Consider the following 19,258-nt stretch of genomic DNA (forward strand, 5'->3'; position numbering starts at 1 on the left):
CATGTGTTCTTCACTAGGTTGAGAAGAACGTCAACAACATGACGGTGAAGATCCCTCACCAGCTCTTCATCAACGGGGAGTTTGTGGACGCGGAGGGAGGGAAGACCTACAAGAGCATCAACCCCACAGATGGACAGGTGAGCTGAAGACTAATAAGCTGTCTTAAGATGCTTACGCACTGCAACTGGCTGTCTATGATACCAACAGACTACTACTAGTCTTCTGGCACGCTTATAGACTAGTCCTAACAGTCTGTCGAACAGGTGAGCTGAAGGCGGATACAGTGGACTAATGCCAGGGACACATACACAAGAATTTTGCAAATCGAAGCGAAAGTTTGCCATTCATTTCCTATGAGGGAAGTGAAGTTGGCCGAAGATAAGGAAACAGGGGCAACGCAAAACGAAAATATTCGGCCATGTTTAGTATTATGCAAATGAGGAGCGAAATTTGCCTGCAGCGGCAGCCAATCACATCAGCAACACAAATGTTTTTACCGATTTGATTTGCCACTGCAGCCTATTGACTGAATCTCTTCACTCTTCACTTCACGCTCATTTCGTCTCCATGTGTCCCCGGTGTTAGTCAGTCTAGCACACTTTAACAGACTGGTACTTATGGAGTGCGTTACAATATGCGACCTTGCCTCCTCCACTTGTGCTTGTGGCCTCGCCCCGCCTCCTTGCCACTCCTCCGTGGAGAAAACGATTAAGTTTCCCAGCTGTCAGCATAGCCACAACAACTTGAGGGACTGTTTTTAATTCACCATCCCAATTGCAAATCAGAAAAAGACTGTACAATTGAGCTTTTGCAAGATATTGAAATATAATGCTGTTGTCAGTGATGTCATTATGACACATTACTTCCTGGTACGAGGAAACAAGCACAAGTGGAGGAGGCAAGGTCTCATATTGTAATACACTCATTGTCTGCAACACTTGTCTCCATGGTCCACTCTCTGACTGATTTGGTGTTCTGTATTCAGGGTGTGTCTGATGTTCTTGGTGTCCTTGCATCTGTTTCTATCGGCCGGTCTGTCTGTTCTATCATTGGCCTGCTACTGCTTCTGTTTGTATCTCTTGCCATTCACTCCCTGCTCCTTTCTCTGTGTGTCCTGTCAGCCTGTCTGTTGGCGTCACTATTGTCCAGTATATCTCTGTGCCTGTCTATACCTGTCTTGTCTATGTTCCCTAGCATCAATCTCGTGTGCGTGTGTGCGTGCGTGCACTACATTATGTGTGTGTGTTGTCCTTGAGATGTCTTTCTTCATTAGCATCCCTGTAAAACCTCCACCCTTTCTTTTCTTTCTTTCTGTCTTTCTTTCTTTCTTTCTTTCTTTCTTTCTTTCTTTCTTTCTTTCTTTCTTTCTTTCTTTCTTTCTTTCTTTCTTTCTTTCTTTCTTTCTTTCTTTCTTTCTTTCTCTCTCTCTCGCTCTCTCTCTCTCTCTCTCTCTCTCTCTCTCTCCGTCTCTCCTCCAGGCCATCTGTGACGTGTCCCTGGGCCAGATCTCGGATGTGGAGCGTGCGGTGGCGGCGGCTAAGGAGGCCTTTGAGGAGGGCGAGTGGGGCAAGATGAACCCCAGGGACCGGGGCAAGCTCATGTACAAGTGAGTCACGTATTCTGCCCAGCAAAAGCTGCAGTTAAGGCCTACTGTAGTCGAAGGCAGCCGTGGCCTTGTGGGTTAGGAGATGGGCTTTAGATCAGAGGGTTGCAGGTTTGAATGCCATCCTTACCGCTCTCTTTCCCACTCCATGGCTGAGGTCGGTGCCTAAGCTAAGTGGAACATAATGCAAAGCAAATAGGCAATAACTGCACTGCGCTGTTATCATGATTTTAATGACCTATGAACATATTAAGATTAATAAAATGATGCACTTCCAAAAACTGGTAATATTGAGTAACAAAACTTTGGCTGGTTAACAGAATAATTTGGAGTTATGCGCAGGTACTGCCTATTTGCTTTGGCAGGGCAGCATCTTTCTTTCTTTCTTTCTTTCTTTCTTTCTTTCTTTCTTTCTTTCTTTCTTTAAGTGAGTGATGCATGGGCTGCAAAACTGGAAGTAAAGCATCCTCATCATCCGTTTCCAGGCCAGACTTAAATACACTCCTGAGAAAATGTCTATTCACCTTTAGGCTATTTTCTCCCCTACTGTCTGGTTTTCTTTCTTTCTTCTTTTCTTTTTTTGGGCTTTCGTTCTCCCTTCCTCCCTCACCTCCTTTCCCTTTTGCCTGTCTGTCTCTTCCTTATTCTCTCTCTCTCTCTCTCTCTCTCTCTCTCTCTCTCTCTCTCTCTCTCTCTCTCTCTCTCTCTCTCTCTCTCTCTCTCATTCACTCGTTCTTTATCCCACCCCCTCTCTCTCTCTCTCTCTCTCTCTCATTCTTTCTCTCTCTTTCTCTCTCTCCCACTCACTCGTTTTTTTATCTCCCTCCCTCCCCCCCCCCCCCCCCCCCCCCCCCCCCCCCCCCCCCCCCCCCCCCCCCCCTCCCCCCCCCCCCCCCCTCCCTCCTCTCTCTCTCTCTCTCTCTCTCACTCACTCACTCACTCACTCACTCACTCACTCACTCACTCACTCACTCACTCACTCACTCACTCACTCGTTCTTTATCTCCCTCTGTCTGTCCCTCTCTCCCTGCGTCCCCCAGGCTGGCTGACCTGATGGAGGCCCACCAGGAGGAGTTGGCCACTATCGAGTCCCTGGACTCTGGTGCCGTGTACACGCTGGCCCTCAAGACCCACGTGGGCATGTCCATTCAGACCTTCCGCTACTTTGCCGGCTGGTGTGACAAGATCCAGGTCTGTGTTAGCCTGATTATCATCGACTTACCAATCTCTTCCAGACTCGGTCTGACCAAGAGCATAACAACTAATATCAAATGGCATGGTCGACCCACCTCCCTTGGTTTGCGAATGGTTGCATGCTTCCCGGCAAAGTGGGAGGAGTTTCAGATTTTTCGGGAGCTCGGAAACGATATTTGTATTGCTCTTGGCCTGACTAGAAAGAAGCAACGGGGTCATTCCATGTCAATTCACACGCCTTCCCCACATGACCCTCTCCGATTTACCCGATATCTCACATACAGGTGCCTTTTGATGTCAATTGAAAGAATTCCAAGTATTAGCACCCTACGTCTAACGGTTGCAGAGATGAAGCCCTCCAAAGTTGGGGTGCCATGCCCACCTTTCAAGCCTGTGAATTGCATACAAAATTTACAAGCAGATTTTGACACCTCTGGTTTTAGTTTGAAGGAAGATACAGGCCTAAAAATCACCATGACCCCTCAATATGACCCTGTCTACCAGATGATGTGCTTACGAATAACATGCCTTGATTATTTTTGGCTATATTAAGCCTTAAAACTGAATTTGTGAAAAGCGTGATGAAGAGTCTTGCCATTTTGGGGTTCCATGTCTTCGAAACTATGTATGCCTTTGGAGTTATAATTGAGTTTCCATCATATTTGGGAACTGTACAGTGTATTCCAAAAAAATTAGGGCACTCAGACTTTTAATGATGGAATAGGAGGGACTCAAAAACAGCTTTTGGACTAAATGTCCTTATGGTACCCTCTACTTCAGGCCTCAAATTAACCATGTGGGCACTTGATGAGTGGAACGCCCTTTTAACCCCATATACAGTAGCACTGTATCAAACATTCAAGCATATTAATCTTGGCCTTCAAAGTACATGTTTGTGTCTATGTCTTATCACAGTGTCCGTTTTGTCTGCTGCCATCTGCTGGTCAAAAAAACGCAACAACAGTGTAATGTAAGAAAACAAAAGGGGCTGGAACATCTTGCCCATAATTTACCAATAAAGTAGCCTAGAAATCTAGACGCCCCTAGGGGTTGAGCTCGCTAGGCTACCAATAAAGCACTTTAATTCTACAGTATATTGCTATATATTAATTGTGATTTTAACGAGCATTATGCAGAATGCTCAATTATGATTACATTTCTGACAGGACACCCCCACCCCCATGTCTGGTAGAAATGTAGTGCAGGGTGAGGCCATCTTGGGACTGGCATCATGATTGAGCATTAAGCAGTCACACTTAGGAAATTATTTAAATTATTACTATTCATCATGCTTGTTAAAATCAGAATTAGTACATAGCAATATACTGTAGGCCTATAATAATTACAGTGCTTTATTGGTAAATTACGGGCAAGATTTTCCAGCCCCTTTTGTTTTCTTACATTACGCTGTTGTTACTTTTTTAAACCAGCAGATGGCAGCAGACAAAACAGACACTGTGATAAGATATAGAGAAAAACATATACTTTGAAGGCCAAGATTAATATGAAGAACTTTGAAAAACAAAGTTTTTCCAAGCTTGAATGTTTGATACAGTGCTACTGTACATGGGGTTAAAAGGGCGTTCCACTCATCAAGTGCCCACATGGTTAATTTGAGGCCTGAAGTAGAGGGTACCGTAAGGTCATTTTGTCCCAAAGCTGTTTTTGAGTCCCTCCTATTTTATCTTTTAAAGTCTGAGCGCCCTACATTTTTCGGAATACACTGTACAGTTCCCAAATATGATGGAAAATCAATTATAACTCCCAAAGCATACATCGTTTCCAAGATATGGAGCCCCAAAATGGCAAGACTCTTCAACACGCGTTTCACAAATTCAGTTTTTAAGGCTTAATATAGCCAAAAATAATCAAGGCATGCCATTTGTAAGTACATCATCTGGTAGACAGGGTCATATTGAGGGGCCATGGTGATTTTTAGGCCTGTATCTTCCTTCAAACTAAAACCAGAGGTGTCTAAATCTGCTTGTAAATTTTGTATGCAATTCACAGGCTTGAAAAGTGGGCATGGCACCCCAACTTTGGAGGGCTTGATCTCCGCAACCGTTGGACGTAGGGTGCTAATACTTGGTATTCTTTCAATTGACATCAAAAGGTACCTGTATGTGAGATATCGGGTAAATCGGAGAGGGTCACCTGGGGATATTCTAGGGAATCATGTGAATTGACATGGAATGAGCCAACGCTGAAGGTGTTGTATCACTAGTAGCGCATTCAGGCTGACTGAGAACCGTGCTGGAGCCCGTTCCCGCACCTAATCGCGAACCGGTCGTCGTGTTCACGCCACAGATATTTGCGTTCGCGAACTGGAAAATTGGTTCGCAATGCGAACCGCAAAATACTAGGTTTTTCTCTGCGAACTGGGACGAAAGCGCGCCTGTCAGCAGGTTCATCCGGGTAACAGTCACGTGCGGAAAAAGTTCAGAGCCCGGTATGAACACTGGCGGTTCGCAGAAAAACACTTTAGTGCCGAACGTAACTCATGCGAGCACCGATACCGGCTCCGTTCTGGTCGGCCTGAAACCCCTATAAGAGGGCACGGCCTGGCTAGGTCTGTGTGTGGCTTTGAAGATGATTGAACATTACAGTGATGGGCAACTGGAGGCCCGGGTGCCACATGCTGCTCTCACCTAGTGTGGCCTGTAGATAAACTGATGAAGCTTGTTCATTTTCTCATTAAACGGCAATTTATGTTGACCACTGTTTTCATTTTGTGCCACAATTACAGTAAATGGGAGCACTTTGCACTTTCTCTTAAAGCACATGTTTTGTCTTTGTGGCTCATGTAAGACATGTTAAAGTGCAGTGGTTTAATACACATTTGGTTATAGATAAAGACATTTTTTTACCCTAGTTATCATTTTTAAGTACATGGTCCTGTGGCCCTTCAATGGTGGCGATTAAAAAATGTTGGCCCTCCTTATCTTGAAAGTTGCCCACCCCTCTTCTACAACTTAGTAGATAAGATTGTCCTGATTCTGGAATTCCAAATTTTGTTTCGATGGAATGTTTGACACACTAGTGCTGTACTGTAACAAAAGTACAGGCATATGTTAGTAATACTTAATGTTTCAAGAGAGTTGAATAAGGTAAATGAGTCTCTGGGCACACTATGACACGACTGGCATAGTTGTATTGGCTCATTCTTTTGAAACTCAGTTGGAGTTGGAAACCCTGACATCTGCCTCGGAAAAGTGCAATAGAACGGGTATTCAGACCGGGGTTCCGAAACAGAAACGGAGTTCGTTTGACATTAGTGTTTTCAGACATTGGTATTGTCCTCAACTGTTGCAATGGAACACATTTACAACGGATGTCGGGAGAACAAACTCGGGTCTAACAGCAGCTGAGTTTCAAAAGATTGGGCCATAAATGAGTACTTTAAAATCCCAACATCAGCAGCGGTGATGCTCTTCAATGTCTTATCGTACCATATACTGCTGTCTCCCACAGGGCTGCACCATTCCCATCAACCAAGCACGCCCCAACCGCAACCTCACATTCACCAAGAAGGAGCCTATTGGGTAAGAAGTGCAATATTGTACTGCTACTCTTTTAGGATACGCAGACATTTCAATCAGGGCTCTAAATTGACTTTTTTTTCATCACTAGCCATATGGCTGGTAGACGTTAATCTTATTAGTCAAACATACACTCACAAATGGGTCAAAGTGGCTAGTAAGTTGGCATTTTTAGATGCGTCCCAGCATCTCTATAAGAGGGTCTGTCTGTCCGTCCGTCCGTCCGTCCGTCCGTCTGAAACGCATTCGTCTGAAACGCATTCCTTCAATTGTTCCTTACTGTGGCCACAAGGCGGCAGAGTTGCCATTTTGAACCGGAGCGAATGCGTGCAAGCCAATTGTTCCTTACTGTGGCCACAAGGCGGCAGAGTTGCCATTTTGGACCGGAGCGAATGCGTGCAAGCCAGAACATATTACCAAACAGGCAAGACGGCTGATGGCATTGTGAGACAACTGAGGGGGGCATTGAATTTTCGCCATTGTTTTGCGTTTGGACAATGGGAGGCAACTTTATTTTGGTTCGTCAGAAACTCGCGGAAATGAACGATTTAGAAGTCGGCAGGCAGTTTTTGACACATATGTCTGTGCTCGGATAGAGAGGCGTTTGCATTGCATAACGCTCCACGGCATGGGACCGTAGTTAGTAAACAGGCGACCCGCAGCGCATACAGCTCTTCCTCTAAACGTTGACCTGTAACATTTGGTTATAGCTTTTCTCCTTTCAAAACATTTACATTTTCCTTTGTGCGTGGATAGAGGGGCGTTTGCATTGCATAACGCTCCACCACATGGAACTGTAATTAGTTGACAGGCCACCCGCAGCGCAGCTCTTCCTCTAAACGTGGACCTGTAACATACATTTGGTTAGCTTTTTTTTCTTTCATAACATTCACATTTACCTCCGCTTTTCTCCAGTCCACAAACTCGGGTTCAGAGGTCTGTGTGTAGCCTACGAGCCTCCCTTTTAATGTTCCCAGCGAGTTTACTTCTGCCTTGTCAGTAGTCAGTTTGCGCTGCGCACTGGAGCATGGTGCTCGAACTACAAGCAGACAGCTGGGCCATTTGACATACGGTGTGTTAGCCTACTCGTAGCCCACAGGGAGGTTCTTTCGTTGGCGGGCTCGTACCCCACAGGTGCTTTTCGCTGCGCTCAGAGAGAGCACAGGACATAACGCGTCTTTCGTAATTGCTTTGTAGTCGTTTGAATTTGGTAAACTCTGGCACGGGAGCTCACTGCTTTGTGCCTTGACGGTGAAGCTGGTTTTGAAAAATAAGCGCATAATTCACCTAAAGGGTGAACCCATAAGCACATGATTCACCCAAACGATTTTATTTATTTATTATTTGTCGATGTTTAGATTCTTTCCCACATGCACATGATGCTGAAATGGCGTGATACTAAAGGTTGATACTAATAAATGTCTGGTCATTTGTAATGTAGCCTACTTCATCTATGTGAAATTTGAAATCATATGGTTCTTTTCCAAATCCAAGAATGATAAGCTTATTATAGCCTAAACTGCAAAAAATAAAGCCATGTCTTGCCATTTTGCTGCCTGCCATGATGTCCATGATGACCAATAAACAAAAAGTACATCCTCAGGGGGGCGTTGACAGGTTAGGAGGAGGCCAGGGGGGTGTTTGGGGGAAAAATTGCATTGTTGGAACTGGCATAGAGGGACGCATCTGTTGTCCGCCTGTCGGCCTTGTTTATCAGCCAAATTGGAATTTCACCACCATTTGGCCGGTTGGCTGGTGCTCATTTAGAGCCCTGATTTATAATGAATATTTGTGTGTTCACACAGGTAGTGTTTTTTGTGGTAATCAGCCAACCTTTTATCAAGGCGCAATTGAATGTAAAGAAATCATACTGTGTGTGTGTCTGTGTGTCATAGTGTGTGTGCCATCGTGATCCCCTGGAACTACCCCCTGATGATGCTGGCCTGGAAGACTGCAGCCTGTCTGGCAGCCGGTAACACCGTCGTCCTCAAACCTGCACAGGTGAGCCTCTCTCAAACCTGCACAGGTGAGCCTCTCTCAAACCTGCACAGGTGAGCCTCTCTCAAAACCGCACAGGTGAGCCTCTCTCAAACCTGCACAGGTGAGCCACTCTCAAATAGGGGTCGACCGATACAGGTTTTTTAATGGGCGATGCGATACCGATTTTTTTTCATCACCCTTGGCCGATACCCGATTTCCGATACCCGATATTTGGTGCCGATATGGGTTAAAAAAAGGTTAAAAAATTACAAATATTCCAGGTCTCAAGTTAAAAATAAACATTCCTTTAACATGATCAAATTTAGGTAGAACTTGTAACATTTAAACACCCACTCTAACAATCAAGTAATGTCTAACAATAAAGTAATAAAAAAATAAACTGTCTTGGTGCTTTTAAAAAAAACTGCAGAATTCCATAAAATAATAAATATTGCGTATTGGCCAAAACCACATGCGTATCGGCCGATACCGATACACTTAAAAAAATGCAAATATCGGCCCGATATCGGACTGATATATATATCGGTCTATCCTTACTCTCTAACCTGCACAGGTTCAACATACACTAGACCTGCGAGTTACCATAGAAATCATGGTGACTGAGAACATGTGAATATGATGTTTCGCTCCTCATAATCAGATTTTGAATCGTTGGTTATTGGTCAAGCACATTGGCATGGACTTACAAGCAAAGGTGTAGGTTTGGCTCTGAAAGTGCGAGGGACATTACAATGGCAAATTGTCCAGGTATGCTATTTTTGCATTACGGTATATTTTAAGAAAAGGTGGTGGGACAAGCTAGGCTTATCTCAAAAGTGGTATGGATGCCACCATGGCACCCACCATCCACACCTAAAATTACGCCCATGCTTACAAGGACTTTCTGGTAGAATTTAGCTCTTCTCACACCCACTCAACTTATTTAAACATACAGTATGACCATATATAATACATTTCTTTCCATATGCAATAACTGCAACTGGCGATTGGCACAGGGTGGCTGAAGCTGTTTCCCTGTTTGTTTGCCTGTTGCAGGTCACCCCATTGACAGCGTTGAAGTTTGCAGAGCTGGCCGCCAGAGTGGGCTTCCCCAAGGGAGTCATCAACATCCTGCCAGGATCAGGTAAACACACACTCATCCTCAGACACCAGGGGACCATTCCATCATTGGCGCTGAATTCAGCGGCGCTTACGCGCAAAAGCCGAGTTTCAATTAACGGCGGCTTCTGACACCGTTCCACCACTGAAGATCAGCTGCGCCTTGGCTAGTTTCACTTCAGCCGCGCTCATCAGAGCTGGCGTTGCGCTCGTGCACGGTGTACAGGGGAAGTCCATATCAACGATTGTCGAAAATGCGATCATGTTGTAGACTGGGGCATGCCTTGTCAAATCAAGTCTTTATCAGTCATATGATGCGAGCATTTGTAGGTGCGCGGTAACGTAACCGTATTCCAATTGAGAGACCAGCGTTCAATCCCCACCATGCGTAATGACAGATCATAACTCAATCATCAAAGGGAGAGTCTCGTCCAAACCTCGAATGCCACCATTTCAATGCGTAAAAATAAAATGCTTGTATCATCTAAGGAGTTTTAATTTTATCTTTCAGAAGAATTTGTTTTCGGATTAAATAAAGCTAAAACGTTAGGCAGAGATCATTTATTGAATCATTGCAATGCAAACTCAAGCGTCTGCAAGGTGGTTGTGAAGACGTTTTTTTTTATTGCCTACGCTGTAAAATGTTAAGGTCTAGGCCTACATTTAGGCCTAACTGTAGGCCTATTTCTTTATAGCAAATGAAGGCAGCCACAAAGAGACATCAAAGGAGAGAATAGGCAAAAATAGCCAATGTTTTGAAGTGTTCATAACTTGTCGCCATACAAGACTTGAACCCGGGGCGACCATATATTACGCAGCGCACCTGTCCACTGGGCCACTCACATCTTCGGCTAAGTAGAAGGAATTGTTCAAAATCATAGTAGTAAATAAACACTAAAAAAGTTTTTTTAAATGTGCTAATTATCAGAAATCCCCCGAAATTAAAGACAATGGTAACTATTGTAGTTTTTACTGGCATTATCACATCATAGACTATTAAAATCGAGTGACTGATTCGCTTTGATCTCGTAAAATGATGACGGGAATTGAGCGGAACGTGCCCACTGTGACATGGTTTCCTACAGGTTCATTTTTTTTTGCAGCACTGATTCATTTAGCCTGGTGTTTAACCTGGGAGCTACCAGGTTAGAGTTGGAGCATAAATTACCGTGGCAACTCAGCTGAGTTTCAGGTTAGCAAGGCTGATGGAACGGATCTCTGTCTAAAAATAGCGTAGTTTACAGACTTGAGCTCGGATTTGGGGTTACCGCCGTTGATGGAATGGTCCCCAGGATCAGGTCAACACTAACACATCTCAAGACACCTGGGGGTATACCAAGAACCTGAATCAGTAGTAAACCAGATTAGGTTAACCTTGAGGTAGTGGTTAACTGTCATACAAGCCTGGAGTCCTCATTTTCTTAAGTAAATAACAGCGCTGGGCTATCTACAAACCCCAACTTCACCGGAGTTGGGGTTTGTATTAGCAGATAAACACGTACACATACCACTTTATGCAGGCTAACGTAGCCAGGTTTATGACTTAGCCATATTCTTGGAATACTCCCCTGTTCTCCTCTTATCTTGACTTTTACCGGCATCACCTCTACAGTAGAAGTAATCAGCAAAGCCACAAAGATGCAACATGATATCAAAGTGCCACAGTCTCTTTAGACTTGTAGTTGAACAGCCTAAACATGCAGATAGTTATAAACAGCATACAGCTGCATGCAGCCTACACACACACACACACACACACACACACACACACACACGTTTGCATGGAAACACACTCAAACACAAACATTGCAGACAATGCGTGCAGCGCATATGTCAGAAATAAAACTAATGTCTTCCTTTTGTAGGTGCTCTGATTGGTCAGCGTATGTCGGACCACCCTGACATCCGCAAGCTGGGCTTCACCGGCTCTACAGAGATTGGCAAGCAGATCATGAAGAGGTGAGTGAACTTTGACCCCCACATGATCCTGTGACCTTTTGAAGCGCAGAAATCCAGGTGTGTAGAGATGAAGTGTGTGTGTGTTTGTGTGTGGTAAGCATAAACATGTGGGGCACAAATTGCTCTACTAAGGCGTAGAAAGCAGACGAGTCGAGATTTGTGGGGAATGCACTTATAACAATAACATCGATTCTCTCTCTCTCTCTCTCTCTCTCTCTCTCTCTCTCTCTCTCTCTCTCTCTCTCTCTCTCTCTCTCTCTCTCTCTCTCTCTCTCTCTCTCAGCTGTGCGGTCAGTAACGTGAAGAAGGTGTCTCTGGAACTGGGAGGGAAGTCTCCTCTCATCATCTTCAGCGACTGTGATCTGGATAAAGCAGTGCGCATGGTTAGTCACACACACACACACACACACACACACACACACACACACACACACACACACACACACACACACACACACACACACACACACACACACACACACACGCACAGAGAAACACAGCTATGGATGGTATGGGATTACTATTTGCTTGGTGTGAATCAAATATCCATGTGATGCATAAAGTATCACAAAAAAAACTTCTCAGTCTTTTTATCAAACCGTAAAAATGAGTTAAGGAGGTAAGTAGAAACCAGACAAGCTTGAAATGCACCATTGGTTTTTTGAAGATAGGAGCCAGTATCTTATTCAATGTGTCGGCACAAACAGCATTTGTTTTGCACTGCAGGTAACTACACATTAAAAAAAAGAACAAGTACAAGTTGTTTCGGTACTTGGCCAGGCTTCATCATTATAGGCCTAGTCAGTTAGAAGAAGTGTTTACTCCCTGGTCTGCAAATACACAGGGTCTAGGCAGGAAGGCACACAGGCCCTGTTGTACACACTGCACTGCCACAAGGACGGCTCCTTAAATAGCAGCATTTAGCAGCAGGACAGCTAATGGGGCTTAGCATGAATATGTGAGGGTGCATCATAAAAATCCAAAAGTAGCTCTTGTGGATATGTGGATAAGGGTGTGTTAATTTGTTTATGTACCGTACTTGTAGTAGCCTCTTGCTGTAGATGTGCCCATTCACTCCTTGCTGAAAATACCCAACCACATCATAACAATATTGCTATGACATTACAGAGAGCCTTATTTAACAGATTAAGACATGGTCATTACAATTTTGGTTAATAACGGTTAAGTTATTTAAGTAATAAGGGGTCTCTCTCTCTCTCTCTCTCTCTCTCTCTCTCTCTCTCCTTCTCCTTCTTCTTCTCCATCTCCCTCTCGCTCTCTCCCTCTCTCTCTCTCTCTCTCTCTCTCTCTCTCTCTCTCTCTCTCTCTCTCTCTCTCTCTCTCTCTCTCTCTCTCTCTCTCTCTCTCAGGGTATGAGCTCTGTGTTCTTCAATAAAGGAGAGAACTGCATCGCAGCCGGACGCCTCTTTGTGGAGGAGTCTGTCCATGACACATATGTCCAGAGAGTGGTGAGTGGGAACGCATTACCCATTTCAGACTGCTGCTGCGTATACGCTGTTCGACCTAGGTGCTTGGAGCGACACAGACGCTGCATTCAGGCTCTTGAGATTTGAGGGGGGGTTTTTTAGTCTAGAATGTGGGCATGTTAGAGCTGAATGATCACATTCTAATGCAAGATGGCGTCCTAGCCTTTAAATGCAAATTATTTCATGGTTTTGTGTGCGTGGGAGGCAGGGATATTTAGGTTTTGATAGGCTGAGGACACCTTTTCCCACTGGCGTGCATAATGTGCTCTGACTGCTAGTCCAATGAGCCTGGCTCTTTAACCATTGACATTTTTGGAAGCACTTTACTACCCTTCTTGTGCCAGCAGAGGGCGACAGACTGTTTTAATACAATTGTGTATTATACTTCATAACCCCCCCCCACCACACACCTAAGCACACACACACACACACACACACACACACACACACACACACACACACACACACACACACACACACACACACACACACACACACACACACACACGCACCACCACACACCTACAAACACACCAACACAGAGGGCAATATATGGTATATTTCACGCCACTTGGGGTAAACAACATGGACAAAAAAAACTAATGTGAAACAGTTTTTCAACGCATGCTATTTTTAAACACTCATTATGCCATTGCCCATGTGCCCTACTGTGCCCATGTGTCAGATGGAGGAGGTGAGGAAGATGAAGATTGGCGACCCGCTGGACCGCTCGACGGACCACGGCCCTCAGAACCACAAGGCCCATCTGGACAAGCTGGTGGAGTACGCGGCAGCGGGGGTGAAGGAGGGGGCACGGCTGATGTGTGGAGGCAAGCAGTGCGCGCGGCCAGGTGAGTCATCACGGACACCATGGGGGGGTAGTGGATGGTGGACTGGCCGGCTGGCCGACTGCTCAGCGGGCTGGATAGGCGCATTGCATCACACTTCTGCAGACACATAGGGAACAGAAGCAGAACCGTGCACACGCTCATACACATTGTAGATAGTGCATACCCAAGTTGACATACACACACAGACATACCATATACAACATTCACAGAGACACACATGCATGCGGTACACATTGGAGATACTTCGCAAACACACAGAGACCTCACACTTCAGACACATGTGCCGTGCAGACACTCACACTGGCATGCATACACATGCATCCACGCATGCGCACTAGACACAGACAGACAAAGCCACACACTCACTCATGCACCACTGCATTGCAGAAGAGCCATCGCATTGTGGCAAAAGTTTGAGGACTTGCAGTTGTACTTTGCCCTGTCATGTCAGTCTGATCTCAAAGAATTCTGTGAAATGAATATGTAGCCTTGGGACACGAAATCTGTTGCAGTTTCACAGATTTCGCCTAAATTTTGTGTTGGGCTCACAAAATTGTTTACTGTGGTGGACTCATGGGAGTGTTTTCCATAATGGACAATGCTTTCTCTATGTTGGGAGAAGGCCCTCTTGGCCAGGACTCCCTGGAAGAAGAGTCACTGTGACACAATGGGACCCTTCCTGGTTAAATAAAGGATACATAAAAAAATTCCCATAGCAATATCATTACAAAAGTGACAAACCTTTAGGGGGGCACTGTGGCGCTGCGCGCTAAGCCCTCTTCATTTGGGCTTGCATGCCCAAGGGTTGCCCCCGGGGTTCGAATCCGGCCTGGGTCATTTGCCATCCCTACCCCATCTCTCTCTCCACATTCGCTTTCTGTAGCTCTTCACTGTCTTGTCTGAAATAAAGGCGAAAAACCCCATACAAATATCTACAAATTTAAAAAAGTGACAAACCAGTGGTGAAATGGACTACCTTTTCAAGTCTGTCGATACCAAATTCTGTTAAACAGTATAAGCTGTGCCCAAAACAAAACAATCCCCAAAATGTTTTCAAATTGGAAAAAGTCCTGAGAGAACATACAGTAAGTTGGAACACAAGACTGTGGGAACATAGTGCTTTGGGAATATAGAGAATGCACTTCTGTCTGCCCATCACAAAATGCACTTCCGTAGCAAAATTTGTGAAAATGCACAGATTTAGTGGCTGAACAATCAGCACTATCCTAAGGTCTCTCTCACACACTGTAGCTGAGGTGCCCTTCAGAAAAGCTATTAAACTTTTGCCCAGCGCTGCAAGGGGACTGTAACCTGGACTCACATACATAATTCACCGGAACACTCTCGGGACAAAGGCATCCAACAAAATTTGTCTGGTTGCCCTGCCTGGTCTTGTCTATGCAGGGGATAGTGGGAAACGTACAGTCATTTCAATTCTTGTGTATGATCCGTAGATGTGAAGTCAAAAAAGCTGACTTTGACTTTGATGTAGCACCTGCCTCACAAAGCCAGAAGGCGGATACAATATAACTAGAGTTTGAATTGGAAATTGACTTAATAACAATAATTGGCTTAAAATGTTTGTATTGTGACTATATCTCTTTCTTTTTAATACTTTTTAAACATATTAGTGCTTTATTGGCTCTATGATATTTCTTTGGATGCAGTTTAGACATAGCTATAGCTATTGCACTTTGCAACCCTACCCTACAACCCTTCAATGTAATGATTTCCTCGTCCCCTCCTTGCAGGTTTCTTCTTTGAGCCCACCATATTCACAGACGTGCAGGACCACATGTTCATAGCCAAGGAGGAGTCCTTCGGCCCCATCATGATCATCTCCAAGTTTAAGAACGGGTGAGTGAGTGCCTGTCATTGCATTACATTACATTACATTACACTTAGCTGAAGTTTTTATCCAAACCGACTTAACGTTATTTTAAGTTCAGGGTATTAGTTACAGTCCCTGGAGCTATGCAGGGTGAGGTGCCTTGCTCAAGGGCACCTCGGCCACCATGGATTAAGATGAGGAGTGGAAGGGTGGGATTCGAACTGGCAACCCTCTGATCTTATCTAAAGCCCATCTCCTTTACCGCTAAGCGACTGCTGCCCCACACAGCTGTCACTCTCTTTCAATTTCATAAGATGCAGTGTGTGTTTACACATGTGCCTCTGCAAGTTTCTTAATCTCCGAAGTGTTGTGTTTCACTTAAACTTGGAGATGACGAAACCGGTGTGTAAACAAAGTTTTCGGAGCAGACTTGATACTTTGCAGACAGAATGTTAATTACGGCCATGAGAGACAGAAGATTTGACCTCGACTCATTACCAAAGGCGGCACACTTGTGTGTTTGACTTTTCCTTTGAATGATTCAAGAGCTTCTTTTGTGCTAGACTTCAAAGTAAGAAATGATTGTACCCTACAGTACAACAATAAAAAAAACTTGACATCTTAGTTCTTTTGGATTTGCTGTTCGAAGAATCTCCAAGCCTTGAGAATGAATATGAAATCAAAGAGATGCTTGTTTCTTTCTGTGAAGCCCTAAATATATCCCTTGTTCTCTCCCCCTTTTTTTCCTTTTTTCATTCTCTGTCTGTCGCTCTCTCTCTCTCGCGTTCGCGCTCTCTCTCTCTCGCTCTCTCTCTCTCTCTCTCTCGCTCTCTCTCGCGCGCGCTCTCTCTCTCTCTCTCTCTCTCTCTCTCTCTCTCTCTCTCTCTCTCTCTCTCTCTCTCTCTCGCTCTCTCTCTCCCCCCTCAGTGATGTGGATGGTGTGCTGCAGAGGGCGAATGCTACAGAGTTCGGTCTGGCGTCCGGGGTGTTCACGCGTGACATCAGCAAGGCTCTGTATGTGAGCGAGCGACTCCAGGCCGGTACAGTGTTCGTCAACACCTACAACAAGACAGACGTGGCAGCGCCCTTCGGCGGGTTCAAGCAGTCTGGCTTCGGCAAAGATCTTGGTAAGGCCATAAGCTATGGGGTTTATTCTTCTTCATCAATGGTTCTCAACCTTTTTTGAACAGACGCCCCCTTGGCCTCACCACAAGCCTCGAAATGCCCCCTTGGCATCATCATAAGCCTGAAAACGTCCCTATAGTATTAAAACATTAAATGGACTAATGCCCCCCCAATGGCAACTAAGCACCATCCCCCTCTCAGCTCTATCCTTATCAACGCCCCCCAAGAGCTCTCCAACGCCCCCTGGGGGGCTGTACCGCCCCCGTTGAGAGAGACTATTCTTCATCATCTTCTTCATCAACACTTTCTTTTACAATACAGTAATTACTCTGTACTTTCTGGGTAACAACAGGGTAACAGAGAGAAGTAACATGGTATATAACGGGTAAAGTAAATACTAGATAATACACATAATCAAGAATCATTATGAAACTACTGTGTATTTTCGGGGTAACAGAGAGAAGTTACCTAAGTAAATGAAGGATGAATCACCGCACACTGGTATTCTTTGCTGGTAGATTATTTGGTGAACAACGCGTTTTGCTGTTGTTTCATCAGGTTCACTCTGAGAGAAGTTACCTGTTAGATAACATCCAGCTTCTCTTTTACCCTGTTTTACCAACAGGTTTGTATTGTAACAGGGGTTTAAACAGCATTTCTTCTGTTTTTTGTTTTGTTTTGTTTTTGTAAATTGTAACGTGTTTTGTATTCCTCCTGTAAAATTATCCTGGCCTGGTCTAATGGTTGCTTGTGTGAATGAATACACATCTGAAGAACTAAATGCACAGGTATTTTCTGTTCTTTGCTGATTAAAGTGTTTGCCATTCATGTGTCTGAATGTGTTCAACAGGTCAAGAGGCCTTGAATGAGTACCTGAAGACTAAGGCGGTGACCATCGAGTACTAAACTGAGGAGGAAAGCCCCGCCCCCCATACAGTAACAGCCATGAAGGCGGAACAGCAGGGACGTTCTAGAACCTAGGAGGGATTCTACTGTGAAATGGACCAGCTGAAGACACAAGGCCCAAGTAGAGAAGAAGATATACTTGCACTGCTGTGATGAATAGAAGCTAATCGGAGGCATTGCTAAAAAAAAAAAACAACTGTAAAATGTTGCCCCGAAATGTAGCTACATACACTAGCACCACCCCTCCCTTGTTTTTGTAATGTTTGACTAATCACCTCCTGTTTGATTCACTTTGCCACGCCATTATATCAAATTGATATATCCTATAGTGCGCTGCCCATGGTTTTAGCTGAAAACCACTGTTCTATAGTTCTATGCAATCAGATTTTATTGAATGAGAGTTTCATGATGTAATGACCTAAAAGATGCCTTCCATGGTGCCTTTTAGTTTCAGTGTTTCGACACCTTTTTTTAAATGCCCGCAAGATGTGAATATGAAATACAGTATCTTCTCACCCACTTGTAAACACGCATGTATTAAAGCAGTACATGACTGTAGATATGATACAGTCTGTAGTGCAGCTGAAGCTTGAAGCCATGGATCCAATATGCACGCCAACTGGAACCCAAATCTAAATGTGTTTTAAAATAAATAAATGGATAAATAAATAAATAAACATCCTGTAACACATGGATGATTCAGTGAAGTGTTTTTGTTTTCCTTCTCCATTTCTATTGTACATCCCTCCATTTTATTTCCCCCCCTCCATGGGCTTGTCCCCAACAGCTGTGGAAGCCAAGTGATAATGATCCATCTGTCATCAAAAATGACAAACATCACAGTGGGGGTCTCTCTCTCTCTCTCTCTCTCTCTGCATTCCTTTTCCGTGCTCCCCAACTCTGACACATTGCATTCATCTCTGCTTTCATCTGTTTTGAACTCCGCATCAATTCCTCCTGGCATGGGGTGATGGCTCTTTGTGAAGGACGCGATGAAAACTGCCATCTTTCAAAACCTGCATATAACTCCTCCATGGAGAAAGAAGGCAGAGGAGAGGAGAAGGTGGGAAAATATCAAAATAGCTTCTAATGCCTCTTTTCCACTGCTGGTTTTCTGGTAGGCCTACAGTTCGACAGATCGCGACTCCGCCCCAACTTTGATTGCTCAAGATTGAGCTGTGTCATATCTATTCGAAAAGCTAGAAGTGGTGGGAGAGTCGCGCTGTCTGGAGCTGTAGGCCTACCAGAAAACCGACAGTGGAAAAGTAGCCTGGGCAAATAGCCGACTGATGACTCCGTCAATCAGTCTGGCAAAAGCCATGAGGAATCTGTCTCCGTGGACGATGGGAGATGGTCTGATCTTACTCTATCATTGAAATTAATTGAAGTTCCAAACTCAAATTAAAACCCATATTTTGCCTTATTAGCATGCATGTTACGTTATAGCGTCGCAAAAGCATACAAATAACAAAACAAAAGTGTGAATATAGTTACCTTAACCAATCAGTAACGGAGCTCGCGGGTGAGTTCTACGTCACCACTCTCAACTGTTTGCTGATTGGCGAAACACAGAGAACCGAGCTCGAGGCTTTTGCCAGACGATGTGCGGAGCCAAAATCTTTGGGTGGAGCACAGAGGATGGCGTCTCGAGGTTAGTGGAAAAA

At 44.6% G+C, this 19,258-nt stretch overlaps 1 protein-coding gene across 1 annotated transcript in view; it reads left to right on the forward strand.

Annotated features, from left to right (window-relative positions):
• The window catches only part of aldh1l1 (aldehyde dehydrogenase 1 family, member L1), a 34,653-nt gene extending 16,863 nt beyond the window's left edge, over positions 1-17,790 (forward strand). The window contains exons 11-23 of the mRNA XM_063215121.1: positions 18-137; positions 1,479-1,606; positions 2,644-2,794; positions 6,269-6,339; positions 8,232-8,337; positions 9,373-9,460; positions 11,301-11,394; positions 11,678-11,777; positions 12,765-12,863; positions 13,567-13,732; positions 15,484-15,589; positions 16,491-16,690; positions 17,539-17,790. Of these exons, the coding sequence (XP_063071191.1) occupies positions 18-137; positions 1,479-1,606; positions 2,644-2,794; positions 6,269-6,339; positions 8,232-8,337; positions 9,373-9,460; positions 11,301-11,394; positions 11,678-11,777; positions 12,765-12,863; positions 13,567-13,732; positions 15,484-15,589; positions 16,491-16,690; positions 17,539-17,594 (1,485 nt within the window). The 3' untranslated portion in view covers positions 17,595-17,790. The remainder of the gene's footprint in view (positions 1-17; positions 138-1,478; positions 1,607-2,643; positions 2,795-6,268; positions 6,340-8,231; positions 8,338-9,372; positions 9,461-11,300; positions 11,395-11,677; positions 11,778-12,764; positions 12,864-13,566; positions 13,733-15,483; positions 15,590-16,490; positions 16,691-17,538) is intronic.
• The last annotated feature ends 1,468 nt before the right edge of the window (positions 17,791-19,258 follow it).

Source organism: Engraulis encrasicolus, chromosome 14, assembly GCF_034702125.1.
Source record: "Engraulis encrasicolus isolate BLACKSEA-1 chromosome 14, IST_EnEncr_1.0, whole genome shotgun sequence".
NCBI lineage: Eukaryota > Metazoa > Chordata > Actinopteri > Clupeiformes > Engraulidae > Engraulis > Engraulis encrasicolus.